Below are 22268 nucleotides of genomic sequence, written 5' to 3'. Positions count from 1 at the left end.
AGCAACAGAAAGCTTAAGTAACTTGCAAAAGATCATACAACTAGTAGGCGGAAACACTTGACTGAAACTATTGTATATATTTTCAGAATCCAAGCTCCAAACGATTGTATGTTATATTGCCTGTATGATCCGTATTTTTGGCAGGTAGACCTGTCCACCGGCGTCAAAACCCAAGTCCAAATCAACTTGTGATCTGATCTTCCTCCACACTTTCTATTTTACAGAAGTTGCCAATATCTGCCTCATTATCTAGAGACCTGTGTATCATCCTCATTTTCTCTCTACTTTAGTTCCAAATTCAATCATCATATCCTCTTAAAATTTAATGTCTAAATGCATTCTGAATAAGACCTGTTTCTGCAAATATCACAGTAGAATGTACATTCATCTTTCACTAGCATTGCTGCATTAACACTATAGTTTATCTTGCTCAGTTTTCCCATGCCACCTCCTCATTCACAAGCCATTTTCCATATTGTCATCAAAGTGAGCATCCTAAAAACATGATCAGGTCACTCCTCTTCTTAAAAACACTTTAGTTTTTCCCCATTGCCCTAAAGATGAAATTCAAAATACTTAACATGGTTTCAAAGTAGGGTAACCATATGTTTTGTTATTTCTTAGTCTCTATTTATATCATTATTTTTCAGTGTAATTCTCAATTACATCCCCACTATTCTAAAACATATCCTGGTACTTTAAGACCTAGTCCAAAGTTATTGCTCCAGTCTCATTTCTGACCTCTCCATTCAACCCATACACTTAAACTCTATGGTATATTCATATTGGATTGTTTGTAGTTCCTGAAGTCTCTCAAGCTTTTTTTTTTTTTACTTCCACTGGAACATGCTAGGCATTCTGCTTATAGCTTTCTACTTATCACTCACTCTTCCCAAATTTACTGGCTAATTTCTACTCAGTTTTAGGTCTCAACTTAGACATCCTTCTAATTCAGCTCTCTGGCTTTTCTACCAAAAGAATAAGCTAGGTACCCTTCCTAAGTATGTACTACTGCCTAATTATTACATATATTCACCCAAGTATTTTTGCCTATTTTGCTATTGGTACCATTCACAGCAGTGTAAGTTCTTGCAGACAAGGAAAATATCCCCGTTTGTTTAACTAGCTCCTGGTCCATATTCAACATATAATACTTCCATTAACTGGTAAGATTCTTTTAGTTCTATATAGGAGCTCTGCATTCTAAGCACTGAGGATGATTGATGCCCTACACAAAGTACGTTCTCAACACATATTTATTAAGTAACTACTTTAATGCACAAATGAATACATTGGTGTTTGGGGCCTTTAATAGTGAATGGAACTAATTTTAATTAGCGTTGCTGTTTAAGGTGGTATCAATAGGATTCAGATGTGTGGAGATGGGAAGAGTTCATTTCCCACAGGATAAGCACTATAGGTTACAAAACAGTTCTGTATTTGAAAATATAGTGTGTCAAATGGTAATGTAATTGAACCAAGGAATGTTTGTTTGTTTGCTTGCTTGTTTTGAAGAGTAAACATCATCAAATTATCAGGGGTTCCATCACTTTATTCTGGCTACTCCCTTTAACTTCGGTTTAACATATCATGGCTTGGTCTTCTCCAGGATACTTCTTACACCTCGAGAACTAGATTTGCCCTCAAATTCACAGGAAAACCTACCTATCTCACAATAAGAACAGCTAATTCCAGTCATCTCCAAGCCACTCACATGAGCTGTTCAAGTTAAGCACTCATAACACCTAGGTTTGTAAATTAGAGAATATATTATGATTTCATAAACATAGACAAAAATGTGGAACCACTTTCCTATCCTTTGCCTTACCTTCTCCCTATATCTCAAGTGAAGATGTTCTTATAGTGATAGTCATCTCAACTAGATAGACACTATAGATGCACGTGAGATGGAAGGCTTCCCTTCCATGAGAACTAGCAAATTTGTTACATTAGAAACAGGAGCTTGCTTCTGTTGCCTCAAGAAGTGAAGGTTGATTTCTTATTTTCTCAGCTGTATAAGTATTCCTAGTAAAGAGAATTTGTCAACAAAAGAAACTAGAGTTTTTGAGGTTGCCATTTGTTAAATAGAAGCTTAACTTACATTCTCAAGAAACTCTTCAAAACTTAAACACATTTGACTTTTGCTCTCATACCTTCATTTATTAAAGGGAAAAAAACTGCAACAGAATTTTTAAAAAGAAACCATCATACATCATAACACCCCCCAACTCATAAACATTCAAAAATACATAAACAATTTAGATGTGTGTGTGTGTGTGTATGATATACAGAAGATTGGTTGCAAACTGATACAGCAAATGCAATTTATCAGTTAGGTGGAGAAATGAAACTAAGATGATGAACAGCTAGAGACTACTGGATGTACAAAGCCTGTTTTAGTCTGTTAGGGCTCCTAGAACAGAGTACTGTAGACTGGGTGGCTTATAGACTCCAGATGTTTATTTCTCACAGTCTGGAGGCTGGGGATTCCACATTCAAGGTGCTGGGAGATTTGGTGTCTGGTGAGGGCCCATTTCCTAGTTCATAGATGACACATGGTAGAAGGGGCAAAGGGTTTCTCTTTTTTAAAAGGACATTAATTGCATTCATGAGGGTTCCACCTCCATGACCTAATCACCTCCCAAAGGCTTCACTTCATAATACTATTATCTTGGGGATTAGAATTTCAATGTATGAATTTTGAGGGGACACAAACATTCAGACCATAACAGGTGCCTGTCTCCCTATTTTTTTGTTCTCACCCATGAGAATATTTAAAAGCAGGTCTTCTTTGCAGTGTTATGGTACATTGTGTGACCTTAGGGTTTTTTTTTTTTAACATTTGATTCAATGATTTTTATTTGTTTCCATTATGATGTCTCTTCTTGTGTGAAGAGTAAATACATGCTTAATGCACAAAAAAATATTAACCCTTCTTCACTATTGGGTGTTTTAACTGAGAAAATGTGGTTGTGAAAACAAAAGGGCAATTTGAAAAATATAATTATCAGTGAAGTAATGACACATTTATAGCCAAGAACCGTATGGTAAGATTTTTTTTACATATGTCAACACAATTTACTGAGGCAGAAATGAATGAAATATGGAATGCTCACAAATTTTTCTATCTCAAATTTCTGAACAGAAAGAACGGGAGAGAGGCTCTAACTTGGCCTTTATGTTTCGACTGCCTTTTGCTGCTGGGAGGGTATTTAGCATCAGTATGTTGGACACTCTGCTATATCAGGTATACAACATTTCTTTTTTTTTCTCTCTAAAATGGTGGTTGTTTTCTGTTTTATTTAGATTTTATTTAAATGAGTAGTACTTCTAGTGTTTCACATGCAGCTATTAACTTAAAATTGGCTCCAGAAGTAATTCAGTATTTTATTTCATGTACATAATTGACATAAATGCTCCTATGAAACATTTTGTAAGAAAAAATATTATTTTTAACAGTGACCTATGGAAATTATTTCAGGCATTCTTTTGTGTCAGTGTTCTACAATTTTAATATATTTAATATATTTTAGTACATTTTGCATGTTACTCCAAGCATATTACTGGATTTAAAAAAGTTAAAAGATAATTACTGACTTAAGACAAACAGCAGTCCTTATGGTATACATTTTTTTCAGGTTTGATATAAAATACCAAATTGATGTCAATAAAGTGATAAACTAAGGACATTTTAAGAATCCACTGATTCTTGTCTATTTTAGAAAAATATGAAAAGACCGCAACAACTAACAACGATTGAGTTTGTTCCTGAATGCCAAGTTAACTTTTTTGTTTTATCATAGCTAAGAGGTTTGCAGAGATGTTTGTTCATACTAATACCATCTTTTTCGTCTCTGCCAGAAACTGAACAGCAGTACTATTTCATTTTCTCTGATTCAAGTAATCAATCTCTAAATATTTCCATTAAGAAGAAAGATATATTCGTAGAGTTTTAAATTATTTGATAACATTAATCTCAAATTAAGCATTTCAGCATTTTATTGTACCTATTCTTTTTGCTTATTTATGTACTGTCTTCTATAATTGCTTGACTGAACAAACTAATCCAAAGAGAGTTAAAGCTTTTCTGCAGACCTTTGGGCTAATTTTGCCTATGAGTATGCCTCTAGCAATGTCAGGAACCATCTGCTCATGTCAGTTGAGTGCCGGAGCAAACACAGCAAAGTAGAATAAATACACCCCTATTATCCCTAAAGTTTCCAGACATATTATCTGGGTACTACAGGAGGCAGGCCTCCCACTCCAAACGCTGTTACCACACACACATACTTCTGATCTCTCAAAGAGATTAAATTGCAGGGGATGGTTTATTTGAAGAGCAGTGTTGAAACTAAAGATTTTATATCAATAGGATCCAAATGCTTGGGTGCAAATATGCACCAGTAGTTTTAAGATTTTTTTAGCCACAGTATCCTCTGTTTAAATAAAATCTTGTAACAAAATCTAATGTATAAGTTAAATAGAAGAAAAACTGTTCTAAAAACTGTTCTATAGAAATAGAAAGCAGTAGTTTTTTCTTTCTCTTTATTTTTGCCTCACGTTTATGTTATAAATAGAGATACAGGAAATTGCATGACTTTCTGAAACTTCTAAAGAAAGAGTGAACTAGAACTATATATATATATATATATATATATATATTTTTTTTTTTTTTTTTTTTTTTTGACAGAGTCTCACTCTGTCTTCCAGTCTGGAGGGCAGTGGTGCGATCTCAGCTCACTGCAACCTCCACCTCCCATGTTCAAGCAATTCTCTTGCCTCAGGCTCCCAAATAGCTGAGATTACAGGCATGCACCATCACATCTGACTAATTTTTGTGTTTTTAATAGAGACAAGTTTCACCATGTTGGTCAGGCTGGTCTTGAACCTCTGACCTCAGGTCATCTGCCAACCTTGGCCTCCCAAAGTGCTGAGATTACAGGCGTGAGCCACGGTGCTCAGCCTAAAGTCTTAAATTTTAATACAGTAAACATATTTTGCATTTCAATACATACCGGCATTTGTGTGTATGTATGTATGTATGTAAGTATAACTGAACAACATTTACCCTTTCTGCTTGTAATTTGCTGTACTATTTTCTATCTTACTGAATATACTCTTTTATTTTTTAAAAAATTGCTGGCATAATTCATAACTATTTTGTGACTTTTTTGAAAAACACTTAAGTAAAGGACTTCTGAATTAGTAAAATCCAGAGCATAATTTTTCTTCAGTGGGACTTTTGATCTATTGTCAATGGTTCTTGAACGATTGGAAATTATTTTCAGTCACATTTTCTTTAATTGCTTACTAACAAAATGGTCCGTGTCTATAAAGACTATTCTAGCTTTCAAACTTTCCAATAATATAAGAGATGCACTGTCACCCCAGGGAAATGTGATGATTCTATTTAATTATTTCATTTTGTTTATTTATTTATTTATTTATTTTTTTTGAGACGGAGTCTCGCTCTGTCACCCAGACTGGAGTGCAATGGCACGATCTTGGCTCACTGCAAGCTCTGCCTGCCCAGTTCATGCCATTCTCCTGCCTCAGCCTCCCGAGTAGCTGGGACTACAGGCGCCCACCACCACGCCCAGCTAATTTTTTATATTTTTAGTGGAGATGGGGTTTCACCATGTTAGCCAGGATGGTCTCAATCTCCTGACCTTGTGATCCGCCTGCCTTGGCCTCCCAAAGTGCTGAGATTATAGGCGTGAGCTACTGCCTTTATTTTTTAAAGACTCAATTTTAGTCCTGGTGTGTTGGCTCATGCCAGTAATCTCAGCATTTTGGGGTGGCCAAGGCAGGCTATCACTTGAGGTCAGGATTTCTAGACCAGCCTGGCCAATATGGGAAATCTTGTCTCTACTAAAAATACAAAAATCAGCCAGGCTCCATGGCGCATGCGTGTCGTCTCAGTTACTTGGGAGACTGAGACAGGAGAATCACTTGAACCTGGGAAGTGGAGGCTGCAGTGAGCCAAGATCATGCCACTGCACTCCAGCCTGGATGACACAACAAGACTCTGTCTCAAATAAATAAATAAATAAATAAATAAATAAATAAATAAAAACCCTATCATAAATGTGGAAAGAGAATATGCAATAATGAATAATAAATGTAGTTTAGAAATTTATTTCACTAGCTTAGAGCTTAATTCTAAAAAAAAGACTGAAATTTTTCAATGAAAATTTATTTTAATTGTTTCAATTTTTATGATAGTCACCATTTCATTTGGGGTTTTTGCTTTAAAAATTCTAAAAATGTTTTTATCATGCCTAATAACACACATACAATATATGCATAGTTAGATATTTCTAGATAAAAATGATTTCCTATGTTTCCTTATGAACAGCTTAACTATACATGTCTATCTAAGATACTAACAAGATAGATTAAATTTACTTTTGTATGGAAGGTTAATAATGTGATATGAGAAATAATGTTTTAGAAGATGTTCACAATTCTAGCTGTTCTACACATCTCATACACATTATATATAAATATACATTTATATATTGTTCATTTGTTTATATTGCAGTCATTTGTGAAGGATTATATGATTTCTATCACGAGACTTCTGTTGGGACTGGATACTACACCAGGATCTGGGTTTCTTTGTTCTGTAAGTTAAGAATCTCTACAATAGAAGATTGCTGTGATAGAAGGTTCTCAAATCTGTCTACCATATACTTTGCTAATTCTTCCATGTCATATGTTATTTTTTGTATTGTGAATGAATCCAGAGTTGTATTTCAATTTTTTAAATTCCTTTAAAAATTTCAGGGAAAACATATTATTTTTACTTAATAGTCATAATAAATAGCCATTTTGTGTAAAATGTTGAATGAATTTGGCTGGTTGAGGTGGCTCACGCCTGTAATCCCAGCACTTTGGGAGGCTGAGGCAGGCGGATCACAAGGTCAGGAGATCGAGACCATCTTGACTAACACGGTGAAACCCCATCTCTACTAAAAATACAAAAACTTAGCTGGGCGTGGTGGTGGGCACCTGTAGTCCCAGCTACTTGGGAGGCTGAGAATGACGTGAACCCGGGGGGGGCGGGCGCGGAGCTTGCAGTGAGCTGAGATCGCTTCACTGCATTCTAGCCTGGGCAACAGAGCAAGACTCTGTCTCAAAAAAAAAACAAAAAAACAAAAAAAACAAAAAAGTTGAATGAATTTTTTTTTATTAACTGGCAATTAGAGACTGCCATAGGATACTATACTATCCAGGAAAATGGTGATCATGCTGTTTAACTCCTTTGTTTTATAGATAAGTATACTTTGTCCAAGTATACTGAATGAAATGATTTGGTAACAGTTCAGATTTACAAGAAGAAAAGGGGGACTACAATTTTTGTTTCCTGTCTTCTATCACTATGTTTATTCTACTATTCATCTTTCTCAATATGGGCATTATTAGAACATTGGGTGGAACAAGTCATTATGGTACTAGAGTGTCTTTTGCACTTTATATTTGGTAACATCAGCAGACCCTGTACATTAAATACCAGTGGCAGCCTCCAGTTATTGCAGCATGCAGAATAGTTTCCATATGCTTTATATTTCCCAATTACCAGTGCTCTATTGCCTACTGATATCGAACTAATATAATGTCATACTGCCCTAAATTGAGTACTTGGATTTCTTAAGTTTGGTGATGCATAATAAATAAATTTAATACATGGATAAGCATGAAATATTACTTGGAGATTTCCAAATACTAATAATTTCTGCCTTTAAGAAGTGAAAAATGCTTGAGACAGGGATGTCAGTTGCAGCTGCAGTGAGCTGTGGTTGCACTGTTGCATTATAGCCTGGGTGACAGAGTGAGACCTTGCCCCCTATAAAAATAAATAAATAAAGAAGTGAAAAGGTACCACTAGGTTTCTATTTCTGACACATTTAATATGTAAATAATTTGTGTGTATTATAGATGAAAATCACTGCGGATGACTTATGGATCAGAACTTACGCCAGACTTTATCAGAAGTTGTGTTCTTCTACTGGAGATGTTCCCATTGGAATCTACAGGACTGAGTCTCAGAAACTTACTACATCTGAGGTTTGGACATAACAATATATTCTTGTTTTGATGTTTAATCTGATGAGTGCAATCATTCATAAGCTTATAAACTGATATCTAAAAAATGCAATGAAAGTGAAAAAGAATGCTACCTGAATACGTAGTGTTAAATTTCAGAAGCAAATTTTTTTCAACTATGTGTTTTACTAAACTATGTCAGTATTCCAAAAAATATTGTTGGCTAAGCGGCTGTTCTAAGTCTATGGATGTTAGGCTTTAGATGACTTTTGTAGATCTAGGATTAGCTGTTTCTGGAAGATTATCAGGAAGCAAATTAACTATAAATAACCTTGAGGTTCTGACAAATAAGAAAAGTGCTCAGGGCAAGCAACCTGGATTTCTAATATATGCCCCTACTACATATATTATCATTTTGAAGGAAGCAAAACAAAGATAATTTAGTAAGTGTTAAAATTCTCATTTCTCAATCTGTAGATGGATGACCACTCTAAAGCCAAAAGAAAACTCTAAGAGTAGTGTCAGATCTTCCCAAAGTAAACCTCAGTAAATTTAACAGCAAACTTGATCCTGCTAGTATGGAAGGAGAATCTCTGATAAGTTTATGAAGCTGAAAACATATTTGCATTTTGATTTGGTCACTTCATGTGGTTCATGTTGTTCAAGGTAGTTTTTATAGCCTTAGTATAATATCACCTTTATTTTCTGAAATAAAGATTTTGGATGAATGCATCATTCTATCAATATCTATAAAATTATTTAACGTAAATTATGGTTTGTATTCTCAACAATTTTTTTTCTTCAGACACTCCAAAGTTATTACAAATTAAAAAGAAATTTTGGTTAGCCATTTCTTTTTTGGTCTGATACAAAATTACCTCAACTATGTGGCTCAGATCAGACACATGCATTTCAGTAATTTATATGATCATTAAACCACCTCATGACAAAATTAACAAATCCCTGTATAGAAAAGAACTTTATAGAAGGCATAAGGATAATGGGGGTAGATTCTCGTTGTTGCTGTTAAAATTTATAGTTTGACACTTATATAAGTTACCAGCAGAAAATAGGTTAGTTTTTCTCAGGTGCTTCTTGGTGGTTTTACTGTAGCTTCCTTCAGGAGTGTTAAATGGAGCTCTGTGGCCAGGCACAGTGGCTCACGCCTGTAATCCCAGCACTTTTGGAGGCCTAGGCAGGTGGATCACGAAGTCAGGAGTTCGAGATCAGCCTGGACAATCTGATGAAACCGCATTTCTACTAAAAAACATACAAAAATAAGCCAGATGTGGTGGTGTGCACCTGTAGTCCCAGCTACTCAAGAGACTGAGGCAGAAGAATTGCTTGAACCTGGGAGGCAGAGGTTGCCATGAGCCAAGATCGTGCCACTGCACTCCAGCCTGGGTGGCAGAGCGAGACTTCATCCCCAATATTAATAATAATAATTTTTTTAAATGAATTTTTGCTGCCATCTCTCCTGCTGAATCTGAGTTTTTCTTTTCCTGTGGTGGTTGTGGTTCACATTGCAAAGAATGAGATGAATCAAGACAAAATTAGGAATGATTGACTGGAAAAACAAACCAGACAGTTAAATATGTAAGATGTTTGTCTAGATAGGCCTAAATTTTTAAGAATACTGGATTCAAAACAATATTATTTAATTAAAGATTAAGAGAAGATCAAGTGCTTTCATACCCAAGCAATTAAGCACGATCATGATCTATTCAGGCTGCTATAACAAAGAACCATGGACTGGGTGGCTTGTAAACAATAGAAATTTAACTCTCACAGTTTTGAAGGCTGGGAAGTCCAAGATCAGGGGACCAGTTGATTACATGTCTGATGAGGACCTGCTTCCTGGTTCTCAGATGGCCATCTTCTCACTGAATTCTCACCTGGTGGAAAGGGAAGGGGATCTCGCTGAGTCTTCTTTTATAAGGCTCTCTCATGATCGAATCACCTTCCCAAAGCCCCACCTTCAAATATCATCAATACTGAGGATTAGGTTTTCACATATGCATTGTATGGTGATGGAGAACAAATATTCAGTCTATACACATAATTTCTTATTTGACCACAGCAAGTACAAAGAAGATTTTCATGCGGTAGAGTGTTGCCATGTTTTTTTTTTTTTTAATCTCACATATATGCTTTGGGAATTGCAATGCAGAAAATTTCTGGCCTTGGTCAACTCCATGTCCATGGCAGTATTATGTATTATAATAATGTACATATATTATGAAAAGACTTTTTTGTGCTATTGGCATTGAAGATAGGAAAAGGATAACTGGGTATTTGAATTGTCATCAAGGAGCATTTAACTACATTTAGTCAACTCTGCCCATACCAAGTAAAGATCATCTCATTAAAATGCTTGTAATTTCTCAAATATCTAGATTATATTAAAAACTTGTATCATTGGGATGATAAAAGGACACTGTTTTTAAATAAAAATAATACCTCTTGTTTTTCTGTACTGAATTCAGTCCATCTTCTGGCACTCATATTTTTACTAAAATTAAATTCTACCTATTGTAGAAAGAATTGAGGCAACTAACAAAGATAAACAATAGAAACATTAAGCACTTTTTACAACAAAATATTTTAAAAGGAACAGAGAAATTATGTTACTCTACTAGTATACCCTGAGTGCTACAGTTGAGCCTGACTTCTATTTTTAATTTCCTGGTAAATAAGGTAAAAAATAGCGATATGTTGACCTATATGGTAATCATGGTCCGATACATGAAAGGATAAAATTCATCTTGCAAAAGATTTGTTTTTCTTGGTCATTTGTTAAAAGAATGAATATATTATTTGCTTCCTGAATTTGGAGATTTTACATACATGATGAGTAATATCTATCTTTGCAAGATGTACTTTTGCAAGATGAAAAAGTACCATTAAAGTGCATATCTCTTACATTAATCTTAAACAAAAAAAGTAGAAAGGAACATCAATTAAATCTTAACCCAATAAAGACATTGAGATTTTTTTGTATTTAAAGAAGAAAACATTATTTTTTTTTTTCAGATTGTATAAAAACACAGAAAAAGAGCTTAGTGGATCTAACAAAATAAAATTGACTCTGACAATTCACCATGTCTCTCAAATACCAGATGATTCGAAAACAAAGTTTTGAAATTTAAATAGCCATCAGTATTCAAAATGGCCCTGTTCTCTTACTTGAATTTAAAGAAAGACACTAGATTTCAGGAAGTAGAAACTTCATTCAGTAATTACTATCGGAGAGTCTATATTTTTGCTTAGTTTTCTGTCAGATCTCGATTTTCCTCAACAGTTCAGAAATCTTGCTTCTGTCACTCTCTCCTAAATGAACATATATTAAAGGTTTAGTCTATGGAAGTGGTCTGTGGCCTGTGGACCCCGGAAAGAGTTGAGGGCTAGGAGTGTCACACTGAATTCTGAATGCTAAGTTAAAAGATATATTCTGTACACTTTACACTTCAGCAGATTGGAAGACTCTCTCCTAGAAAAACTGACCAATCCAAGTGGAAGGGCCTAAAAATACAGATGGATACAGATGGGGGAGATTCTTTAAGTTTAGTAATCCAGCCAGATCACCATGAAATGCAGCAATAAAAAGAATCTCACCTAGACCTTTCAGATAAATTATTAGTCATTTACTCTAAGAAGACAGCTAAAAATTCCCAACAGAAGTGAAAAAGCTTATAATATGAAGTTCAGGAAGTTATTGATAAACTAGAGCAAGAATTCAAAACATGGACAAAGAGTAAAGAAAAGATAAAATTAGAGAACTAATCTAGAAGTTCTAAGATTTTAATCATAAGATTTCAAGGAAGAGGAAATGCACACAAATTGAAGAAATATTACTGTAATAATTCTAGAAAAATCAGTAATGTGTTAGTTTCCAATTGGTAAGGGTTACCATGTGTCCACAACAGTGAGTTAAACAGTGTATCACATCATCACCTTTCAAAACACTGAAGGTAAGGAGAGGATCCTAAAATCTTTCAGAGAGATGAGCAGGAAACCATAGGACAGGTCACATGCAAGGTCCTATTTGGGTTTTCTCAACAGCAATATCACGAACCAGAAGAAAATGGAACAATTCTCTCAAGATTTTAAAAGAGTATTATTTTCAAATTAGAATTTTTTATCCAGTCAAAGCAAACTTGTGTAAGAGTTGAATAAATCAGATGTCGATTATATGTATTCTCCAAAAATATCCTTCCCATGTCTGCTCTCTAAGGAAACTACTACCACCAAAATGAATAAGTAAAATGAGGGAGAAATAATGATCTTCAGGAAACCAGACATTTTATGGAAACCAATGACAATATTGAAGTAAAGGGGATCAACAGGATGGGGATGAAAAGACCCCCAAGCACAAAAGGAGACCTAGAGCAGGTCAGAAGGCTTCAGAGAGAATTCTTTAGGAAGATTGAATCTATAGACTTCCTGATGCATCTCAATGTTTTAAATTAATATTAGACAGTAGTCAAAGAGTTCAGGATAAATTATTGCATGTATCTAAGTACATATCAAAACAATTAATACAATAAAGCAATTATTGACTTTAGGAATATAACATCATTATCAACAATAAAGAATGTGTACAAGAAATGAATACTAACCACATACCTATATATCTCATCTGTAAAGTATACTTAATCATAGTATGTCCTGAATTTTGATCCAATAAAAATTGTGTTAAACTATTTTGAGATGATGAGGGCAAACGTAGTGGATTATATGGAAAAGATTGTTTATGACTCTCCTTGCAGAATGAGAAGTCAATAGATAAAAGCGGAAACTGAAAAAGGCATGAAATAATAGTCAGGCACATTCTATAGAAACAGAGAGAAAGAACAATATATCCAACTAAGAGGCAAAAGTAGATGGGTCTTATGAGAGGGAATTAAGAGAGATTATGCTATAAGCTGCTATTTTTGTAAACAAGCTATAACATTTTCTGACTGTTCAAACCATGCATGTATAACAAATAAAAACACTAATAGATATATAGGCATAATGTAGTGATGTCATACCCATTCATTAATTATTTGTTTAGTATATACACATTTAAGTGCTAAATTCTACTCTGTACTATGAACAACTTTTATTAAATATCAACATCTTATATAAGGATAAACACATAATGTAAAGACTTCAGGCTTTGCTTTCTGGTTTATTCATGAAATTTAAAAAAAAAAAAAAAAAACTTTTAAAGGCAGATGCAAGTTTTCATGCCACATCATTTTCTAGCCTGTCTTTAATATCTTCCCATGTTCTGAGTAGAGAAAACAAAAGTTATCATTTGTTGTATCTCTAATATAACTGCTTTGGCTGTGCGGGTGGGAGAAGCACTGCCTAATGTTTAGCTGACATTTTTAAAAACACAAATGTTGGTAAAGAACATTGATAACCAAACCTAGTAACATTTATAGAAGGCCTGTAATACTATCTCATTTTTTTCTTACATGGTGTAGATTAGTGAAAGGAGAAGTCACATAAACACAAGCAGAGAATAAAGTGAGGGTGCACACAGTGGCTGGAAAACCAGCCTGTGGAAAACAGAGTAGAGATGGAACTGCCCATTCTTGATTAATCATATGTCCTCCGTGCCAGGAGAACTTCTACCACCATCTATATGTTTCTAGTTCAGGGAATTTCAACAAACATCAGATACTCCTGGTTTGAAAAACATATACAGGAAGGACAGGGACACATACTACTCTTAGTGGACAAAAAGGATCAGTATTTTCCTTCTCAATCCATAATACAAAATTATAAAATGCAAAAAGGCTCCCTGAAGTCATTTAGTGGCAAAACCTCACCTTAATTTTTATGAGATTATTTATAATGTTTACTTATTTCATTTAGAGTGAATATTTATACTTTTCATTGCAGAAATATTAATTTTTGAAAAAAAAGGATGCCCAGGTTCCACTGGGGGTATTATCTACCATACAGCATATAGCATAGTATTAACTTTCCAAAATCTGAACAATTCTGAATTATTAAGCATATTTGTCCTTTGGTTAAGAAAAGGTAAACCTAAGTTTGCCTCCAGTTTTTCAGTGTGCAGAAAATCTCATTTGTTTGAAGTATACTATAACCAGTGAACATTTTACTAGAAACCAGAAAAACATCTTTTAAAGCATATTAATGTACCAACATCATTTATAGTGTATGCAGTAAATTTGTGGGATGTGTTACCCTGAATTTTGGCCACTTTTATAGTGAATAAATCTTGTAGCTTCCAAAAATGTGCGTAGTGGAATAAGCATTGTCCCATCTGCCAATCATTAACACTTTACTATTAGAATGGGAAGTAGCATTTAAAATATATTATTAAGATATGAATTTACCTACTATAAAATCTTATTAAGATTATTTTAATAAGGTTTAGGATTGATTGGTTTTAAAATTCTACCTGTCCATTCTTTGCTATTATTCTCTCAAACAACATTTATTCCATTGTGTCATGTATAAAGAAACCTGAAATAGTTTCAAGAAACCCACAATCAAATGTTTATTATGCATTTCTTATATTTTCAATTATAGATAATACCATTATAATCTTATAATAGTAATACCACATGAGTTATATTACAAGTTATATTACATCAGATAATATACTTGAAAATGTTACTTTCAACTATTCAAAAATGAATAGACTATTGTTCTTTAAACTTGAAGACTAAGACAGCATGATTTTTATTTATAACCCCTACTTAGCTATGAAACATTGATTAAGGAAATCAATTATTTTAGATTCCATAGCGAATCTGAAAGCTCAGAATATTTCTGTCAACTAACTTAATTACATGTATATGTAGGAAAAAAAATCAATCTTACTGTAAGATCTGAAATTTAAAAATAGTACAAATATTAACACCAATAATGATTATTGAATGTCAATAATTATATCAAGTATTCTGTTATGACTATAGTAGCTTTATAAACTACTACTGATTATTTTATTCTTCTACAAGCACCACTTTTTCTATCAAACTTAGGAAGACAATTTCAGACAAAAACGGTCTAACAAGACTGAATATTTAAAAATAATAGCTTATTCTTTAGCTAATTTGGTTCAAAAGCCCTATGACAAATACGCATGAAATTGGATTTTGTTATGTTGGTATATGTTACATTTTGTCTTTGTTGCTGATTGTTACATGTATGTATTGTTTAGTCATTGTTTAAACTGTGTTTTGTGTGTTTCTTTTTCCCTCCCGTGTGTCAGTCTCGAAAAATACCATCACAAGTAAGTATTTCCTGTTTGTTTCCCTTTCCTCAAATGGTGTAATACATTAATTCAGAGCTATTAAAGAAAAATAATACAAAATATTGAATTCAATACTCAGATTTTAAAATGAAATAAATCAATTAAACTTAAATGCATATAAATGCTTTATTTTCAAATTAATGTACTTATATTTCCCCAGTAAATTTCCTGGAATTTGCCATTGTAAAGATTAAATTCTAAGGAGTGTTTATGTTTTAATATTTTTGTACTAATTAAAGTTAATAGTGAAAGATATTTCAAGATATTATCGTGGTTTTTAAAGTGATTAGAAAACTAGTTTTCTTTTGCTTTTCAATTTTTTAGAGTAGGCCTCCTTCATCTACTATACAGGAGAACCCTTATGTTATTCTTAGTACGTTCTCTAATTAGACATAAAAGGTTATAGATTTTAGACTGATTTATTTCAGAAGCTGTTTTACTTAACAAAGGTGTATGTAAATACTCTTAAGAATATTACTTATGTAATGTTTTACTGAACAAAAGTTTTACTTAACAATGTTTTACTTAACAAAGGTGTATGTAAATATTCTTAAGAATATTATAGTGAGACTACTTAAGATCTCTCTTAGCAAATTTCAAGCCCGTGATACATTAACTGTAGTTACCATGCTGTACTTTAGGTCTCCAGAACTTATGCACTTTATAATAGAAGGTTATCTTTAACCATCATCTTCCCATTTCCCCCATCCTTTGGCCAATGGTAACCACCCTCCTACTCTTTTTCCATGAATTTGACTTTTTGAGAGAAGAACAACATGGATGAACCTGGACAAGATTACACTAAGTGAAATAAACCACATGTTTACAAAAGCTGTTTATAGTTTTTTTGGTCTTTTCTACACATCACCTTGGGGTGTTAATTGCTTTCTGTGGTTTCAACAATTCATCTATGTTGATAGATGGCAAAGTTGAGTTTGTAGCTCTATCTGTTCTAATTCCTTAACATGAAACACGAATACTTAATCTTTATCTTTATGAATACTTAATCTTTATCTCTCCATCTTGTTATCTACCAGAATTACAAATATTTGAGTAGCACTAGGCACCAAATGCATCCAGGTAAGTACTTAAAATGCATAAGTAAACAAAAGGTTTTTCAGACGGTTGACATAAAAACTTCATGGCTTTTCTTCGATTTAATTAATTTTGGTGGATTTAATATACCAAAACTCTCATCTCTTCAATATCTTGCATAGTGAAGCCAGATTGATGTTCATTTTTCTTTATTCACATGATGAAGAAGCTGTAACGTATGTCTGATGCCTACTATTTCAAATAAAAACTTTTATTGCTGATTTTAAGCTACTCTATCCCCCTGTCCCATTCCTGGACAAGTCACTTACCCAGTTATTTTGCCTGACCAATTAGCAGTGGGCTTGGAACACATTGATCTGAGTTTAAATCTTGCCCTCTCTTTTACTAGCTGTGCCTGAAGTTTGGCTATATGTAGCAGAGTGAAGATTAAGTAAAAAACATATTCTTATTTCACAAGGTAGAAAAAGGCAGAAATGTGTGCAGTGAGTTGATCAGAGTTAAAGGCAAATAATTCTGTGGCAAAGCACATAGAGTAACATAGATCTTACTTCATCATTCCTCATTGGTGCATTGTTTTTGGGTGCATGATACCACCTCAGAAAACGTTCATGTCAATTCACTTGAAGTTATAAATAAAATATATAAAGTAAATACTCCTGTGATTAAGTACTTTAATATTAGTCAAGCATAGCTGTGTTCACTAACCTTCAATGCATCCTAATTCACACATATGAACACACAAACACAAACTCACAGGCATATTATAAGTCTGAGCTCATCTATAATTTTGTTTCACTTTCTCTCTAACAAAAACTTTACTCTTAAATCTTTCTATTACCTTATTTTATAATTTTTTTCTAATATTTTCTAGTTCTACTGATTCTTAATCTCATTCATTCTCAAACCCAGGAAATCATTTCTTACTTTCATTATTTACTTACTTTAACTTAATAAGAGTCTCACTGGCACACTTACTAACAAGAGGCTATTTAATGCATCCAATTTATTTGACTTAATTTAACTACATAGTCATGGCTTTCTGTCCACTTAACGTCTTAAACTGCCTAAAGATTATTCTTCTACTTAGCAATGCCACAGAAAGTAAATTAAGCTTTTAATCACAGTTCCCTGTCAAATGGCTGCTAGTCTACAAAATGAAAACTGAAGAGAAAATTTTAAAATTGATTTAGGTTCCCTAGGTCTTCATAAGGAAGTCATGATCTGTAAGCAGTGGTGTATTTAGATCCAAAGTATATTTTAGATAGACTATTTACTTAAGAATACAAATATTTGTATTTACCAGGTCTTATATTATTCTTTTCTTTAATTAAAGCATTGCATGTAACATAGAAATTTTCTTTCCACAGGCTCATTTATCCATTGGTTCTTAGATGCTGCAAAGGATAAGGGAATTATGCATGTGTGTGTGTGTGTGGTTGTGTGTGTGTTTAAAATGTTTTGTGTGTGGTTGGGGAGGTGCTGTACTCACGTTAGAACCACTGTACTGGCTTTTGAAAACTTCATAGTTAGGTCTTTTCTTCTGGACTATAATATACTGAAGGTGATAGAGTGATAGCCCCTCTGGCCTACCTTATAGTGTGTAGGCTTTACACATACATGCACACACACACACACACACACACACACCCGCATGTTGAAACCATTGCTTTAGTCTATATATTTCGGTAACTGGCCTACCTTATAGTGTATAGGTTCTACACTTACATGCACACACACATACACACACACTCACATATATACACATGCATGTTGAAACCATTGCTTTAGACTATGTATTTTGGTAATTCTGAAAAAGTACAAATTGCACTGCTAAGTTAACAGAGCTAGCAATGAAACCATGATTCTGATGATGCAAACCATTTGACTGCCTGTATGCGTATGTTGAATTTGTGTGTTTATACAATGCTTTTCTCTTTGTTGATTTTGTTTGTAAGTCAATTATAGAGTCTAACGTGATTCAGCAGTCTAGCAATACTCTTTACAAATATATATAAATATGCATAATATATACAAACATAAGCATACATACTTAATTTTGTTTGTGTGTAGAAATCAAATATGTTTTTATATTTGGCGATTTCTAGACATCTAGACATAAAATGAACCCTTTGGTTAGGGAAACCATTCCTTAGATTTCTAATAAATGAAAAGTTAATTATAATGAAATCAGTCTTGATTTGGGCCAGTCTGATTTAGACCTTGGGTCACTATAGCCCATACCAAATAAATAGTAGATGGGTAAAGACATGTCTTGATATCCAAAAACATAGTTACCAAATTTACAGCAATAATAATTTTGGTGCTAATAATATTATTTTAAAAGTTTTCATTAACTTTTAAAAGAAAAGCAATTCTATATCTTCAGAAAAGATAAAAAAAAATTCCACTACTGCACAGTGAAGGAAACAGAAGTAGTCTGATTTCATAAGAAAAACAACTAAAAAATAGTCATAGTGACATAAATGGAGCCATATGATGGAGAAACATGAGAAAATTAAGGCAATTTTATTAAGCATTTAAAATAAATTTCTGAACAGCACAACTGAAAAATTATGAGTACTTTAGAGAAGGATCATAAACCTTAAATATGGGAAATTGTTATTTGGAAAATTTGTTTCTCAGGGTCACCGGTAACCTCTGTAGCATACTTGTATGAATGCAAGATGCATGACCTGTATTTGAAACTCCCACCATAAGCATTGCTAAATAAACTAATAACATTTTCTCAATTCTCCTCTTCTTCAGTGTCTTTATGATGATAGATATTTTTTATGGCACATAGATTAGAAGGAAAAAAAGCTGTACTAAGAGCTAGTTGATAATACCCAACACCTCATTTCATTCCAAGAAAAATACATCTTCCTTGACCTCCATGATAGTTAATTTTTGTATACATTCCCATATTCTTAATTTCTCATTTCTCTTCTGCTTACTGCTCACTGCTCCACAGCTGAGAATACTGAGATATAAAACTTGAAATAGCTTACCTCTAACTATGCCTATGTTTTTATTACTGTATCCCATGTGCTTTGCATAAGTGCTCAATATATATTTACTAAAGTCAGTCACAGATATCTTTCTTAACATAGAATCATTCTTTCAAATCTGTTCACACTTACATTAATTCCATCTTTATACAATTTTATTTGTACCACCTCTGTCATTAATTTTGGTACCTATTATTTTACCCTTAATTATTATGTAATTGTTTATGATTGTATACCTTTGATTTTTTCACAGATTACAAGGTGCTAAGGGGATGAGACATGCATAGCATTATTTCTTTATTTTTATTATTTACCTAGAACTGATGATGGTCTGCATAAACTGGATATAGTTCTGAGGAGAATTTTTACCACTCCACAGAGGCAGTATGGAGAATTCACCCAAAATATGGTTTAGATGTTAAAACTGAGGATGCCACACATGCCCCAATAGTGTTTGATGAGTTTTGTTTGTTTGATTTTTGTTTGTTTGTTTGTTTGTTTGTTTGTTTGTTTTTTGTGAGGAGAGCAAGATGGACTCCTAAGTAGGTCTGAGGGAGCAGATCATTTTTGTTTTGGCCTTTATCGTGATTAGAGGTTGGGTTTTGGGTGAGATTTCTCATGCCTAAGGAGCGTAAACTTCCTGCTAGGGAAAAAGTAAGAAGTGCTCAGGCTTTCTTATCAACTTGCTTAAATATGGGGCAGAAGATTGTATAAGAGCTTGAAAGCTGTTAGCAGTCAAGTATCAAAAATGGAGTCAGACACCGTTGCAGTGTACCCCTGATGTTGGATGGGTGACTGAAATGTGCCTTGTTTCATTTAATAAAATGGTCCATGAAGCTTGTAGCCTGTGGATAGTAGGGAGATGAAAGTTATCTTAAATGCCTTGTTCAAAAGCACAGCGTTGTGTATTTTGGAAAAGTGAAATTCATATCTTAGTCACTTACAATGATGTCTAGAACATAGAAGGTGGTGAGAATTGTTTTGATGAGCCTTGTATTATGGTCTTAAATGTGTATGTGTAAAGACAGGTGTGACCTTGATTATTATTTTGTGTATGTATAAGGCAAGAGATTCCCAGAGTTCTTTACCCTGCAGAGGGCAACCTTGGATAAGGAATTGTTTCTGCCATTGGCTGGAGCAGATGGCCAAATCACAGGCAGTGACCCAAGAGTTTGTAGAAATGTGCAAGTGGGAACTGTTATTATCCAGGGTGTCTAGTGCTCAAATGACTCCCTGCTAACCTTTGGGTCCTGTCCTTTGTTAGGTCTGTCATTTTAAGGGATCAAAAGCAGCAGTTATCGAGTGAGCTTCATCACATTTAACACAATACCACCATCCATGCACCGTTCACTTGATTAATCCCAAGGGGCTCCCTAGGTTGCCAAGGGATTTAGGATAGGAGTGACATGCTCAAGTACCATGGCATATGACAGGTGAAACTTTCCCCTCTTTCAGGTGGCATATATCCAAGTTTGACCCTTTCCTATACAGTCTTTGGTGGCTATGTCAGACTTGCAGGGTGATGCTTTCATAACCAAAGGCACAATGGGCCACTGAGTGCAGACTCCTGAACACAGGACATCTGATTTCAGTAGAGCTCAGTATGCAACCAGCAGTTGCCATTCTAATGGTCTATAGCATGTAACCCAGGAGGAAAGTTTTTGCTACCAGAAGCCCACGAGCACCATTATGGTTGATGCAGCAGGCAGTAGAAGAGGCGAACAATGTGATCGCCTGTTGTAACTACAATTTGGAGAGATTCTAGAGCCTTTTGTTTTAAGGGGCCTCATTCAGTGTGAGCCAATTTGTAAGTAGGAGCATAAATGGACTTAAGTAAAATGTAATACTTTTTAATGAGGAATATCTTCCATCTGAAACCCCAAAAGGCCTTAAAATGTTAGCTTTATCTTAACGTTGTGGATACTGACAGGTCATTGTTTCTTGAGACTATCAATGATGTAGTAGCCTTTGATCAAGTAATGTTCAGAAATTTGACTACACTTGGGAACCTTGCAGTTTGTATAAGGCAATGGTCTATTCTTTTGTGTGAGTTCCTTTTTGAATGTTTATTCATCCTGAATGAGTGTGTCAAAGGAATCTCCTTGGAAGAGAATGGCATCAATGTAATATCATACCTATTTTCCCACAGAAACTTGGATGCAGTAGAGATCTGCTTACAGAGGGATTGTTTGTGACTGCAGAACTGTTTAAATATCCTATGTGTAGTCAGGTAGAGAAGTTTGAGTTCTTTTGAAGGTAAAGAAAAACTACAAGCCTTTTCCTGTAACTGTGGGGATCGGCATCTGTGTTGTTACGGAGGCATAGGCAGCAACAGCAACAGAAGCATTTTTGCTGGGGGCCAAAAGAGCTATCTCCTTTTAGGAGTGTAAGAGGCTATCAAAAGAGGCACTTAATAGAACATATTTGTCAAATCTTTATGACTTTATGACTGCAAAGTATTTACAAATTGATGATTGAATGGAGTCAGTAATGTCACCGAGTGATGGTGGCCTTAATATGTGGAACCACAGCATTAAGCTTAGGATGATCTACTACCAGGCTCCACTTATTTTTTTTTCAGTTTTGAGAACAGGCCAAATTTGACTATTAAATGGAGAAGAGGTGGTGACTATTACCCCTTCTGTAAATAGTTCTCTGGTAAGGGATTCCAATCTTTGAAGGACTTGTTCCAATTATTGTAGTCCTTATTAACTACTTACATTGAGCAGACAGAATGTGCATGAGGTTTTATATTGCCAAACTACTTGTATGTGTCAAAGATCTGATTTGATTTACTTTAATTTGCCATTAATTGAATCAGAGCATCCATGTCTACTATGGGACACTTTTATACAATATCTGTTATGACCGTGGAG

At 34.1% G+C, this 22268-nt stretch overlaps 1 protein-coding gene across 4 annotated transcripts in view; it reads left to right on the top strand.

The window, feature by feature from the left end:
- The window catches only part of KCNT2 (potassium sodium-activated channel subfamily T member 2), a 399597-nt gene that overhangs the window by 317672 nt on the left and 59657 nt on the right, over window positions 1–22268 (top strand). For 2 of the 4 annotated variants that reach the window (XM_015120925.3, XM_015120903.3), the window contains 4 exons: window positions 3146–3247; window positions 6545–6628; window positions 7942–8070; window positions 15287–15307. In XM_015120925.3, coding sequence (XP_014976411.2) covers window positions 3146–3247; window positions 6545–6628; window positions 7942–8070; window positions 15287–15307 — 336 coding nt within the window. The remainder of the gene's footprint in view (window positions 1–3145; window positions 3248–6544; window positions 6629–7941; window positions 8071–15286; window positions 15308–22268) is intronic. The other 2 variants (XM_015120935.3, XM_015120914.3) reach the window with 1 other exon arrangement.

This window comes from Macaca mulatta, chromosome 1 (assembly GCF_049350105.2).
Source record: "Macaca mulatta isolate MMU2019108-1 chromosome 1, T2T-MMU8v2.0, whole genome shotgun sequence".
NCBI classification, from domain to species: Eukaryota; Metazoa; Chordata; class Mammalia; order Primates; family Cercopithecidae; genus Macaca; species Macaca mulatta.
This window is presented reverse-complemented; position numbering and strand designations above follow the sequence as displayed.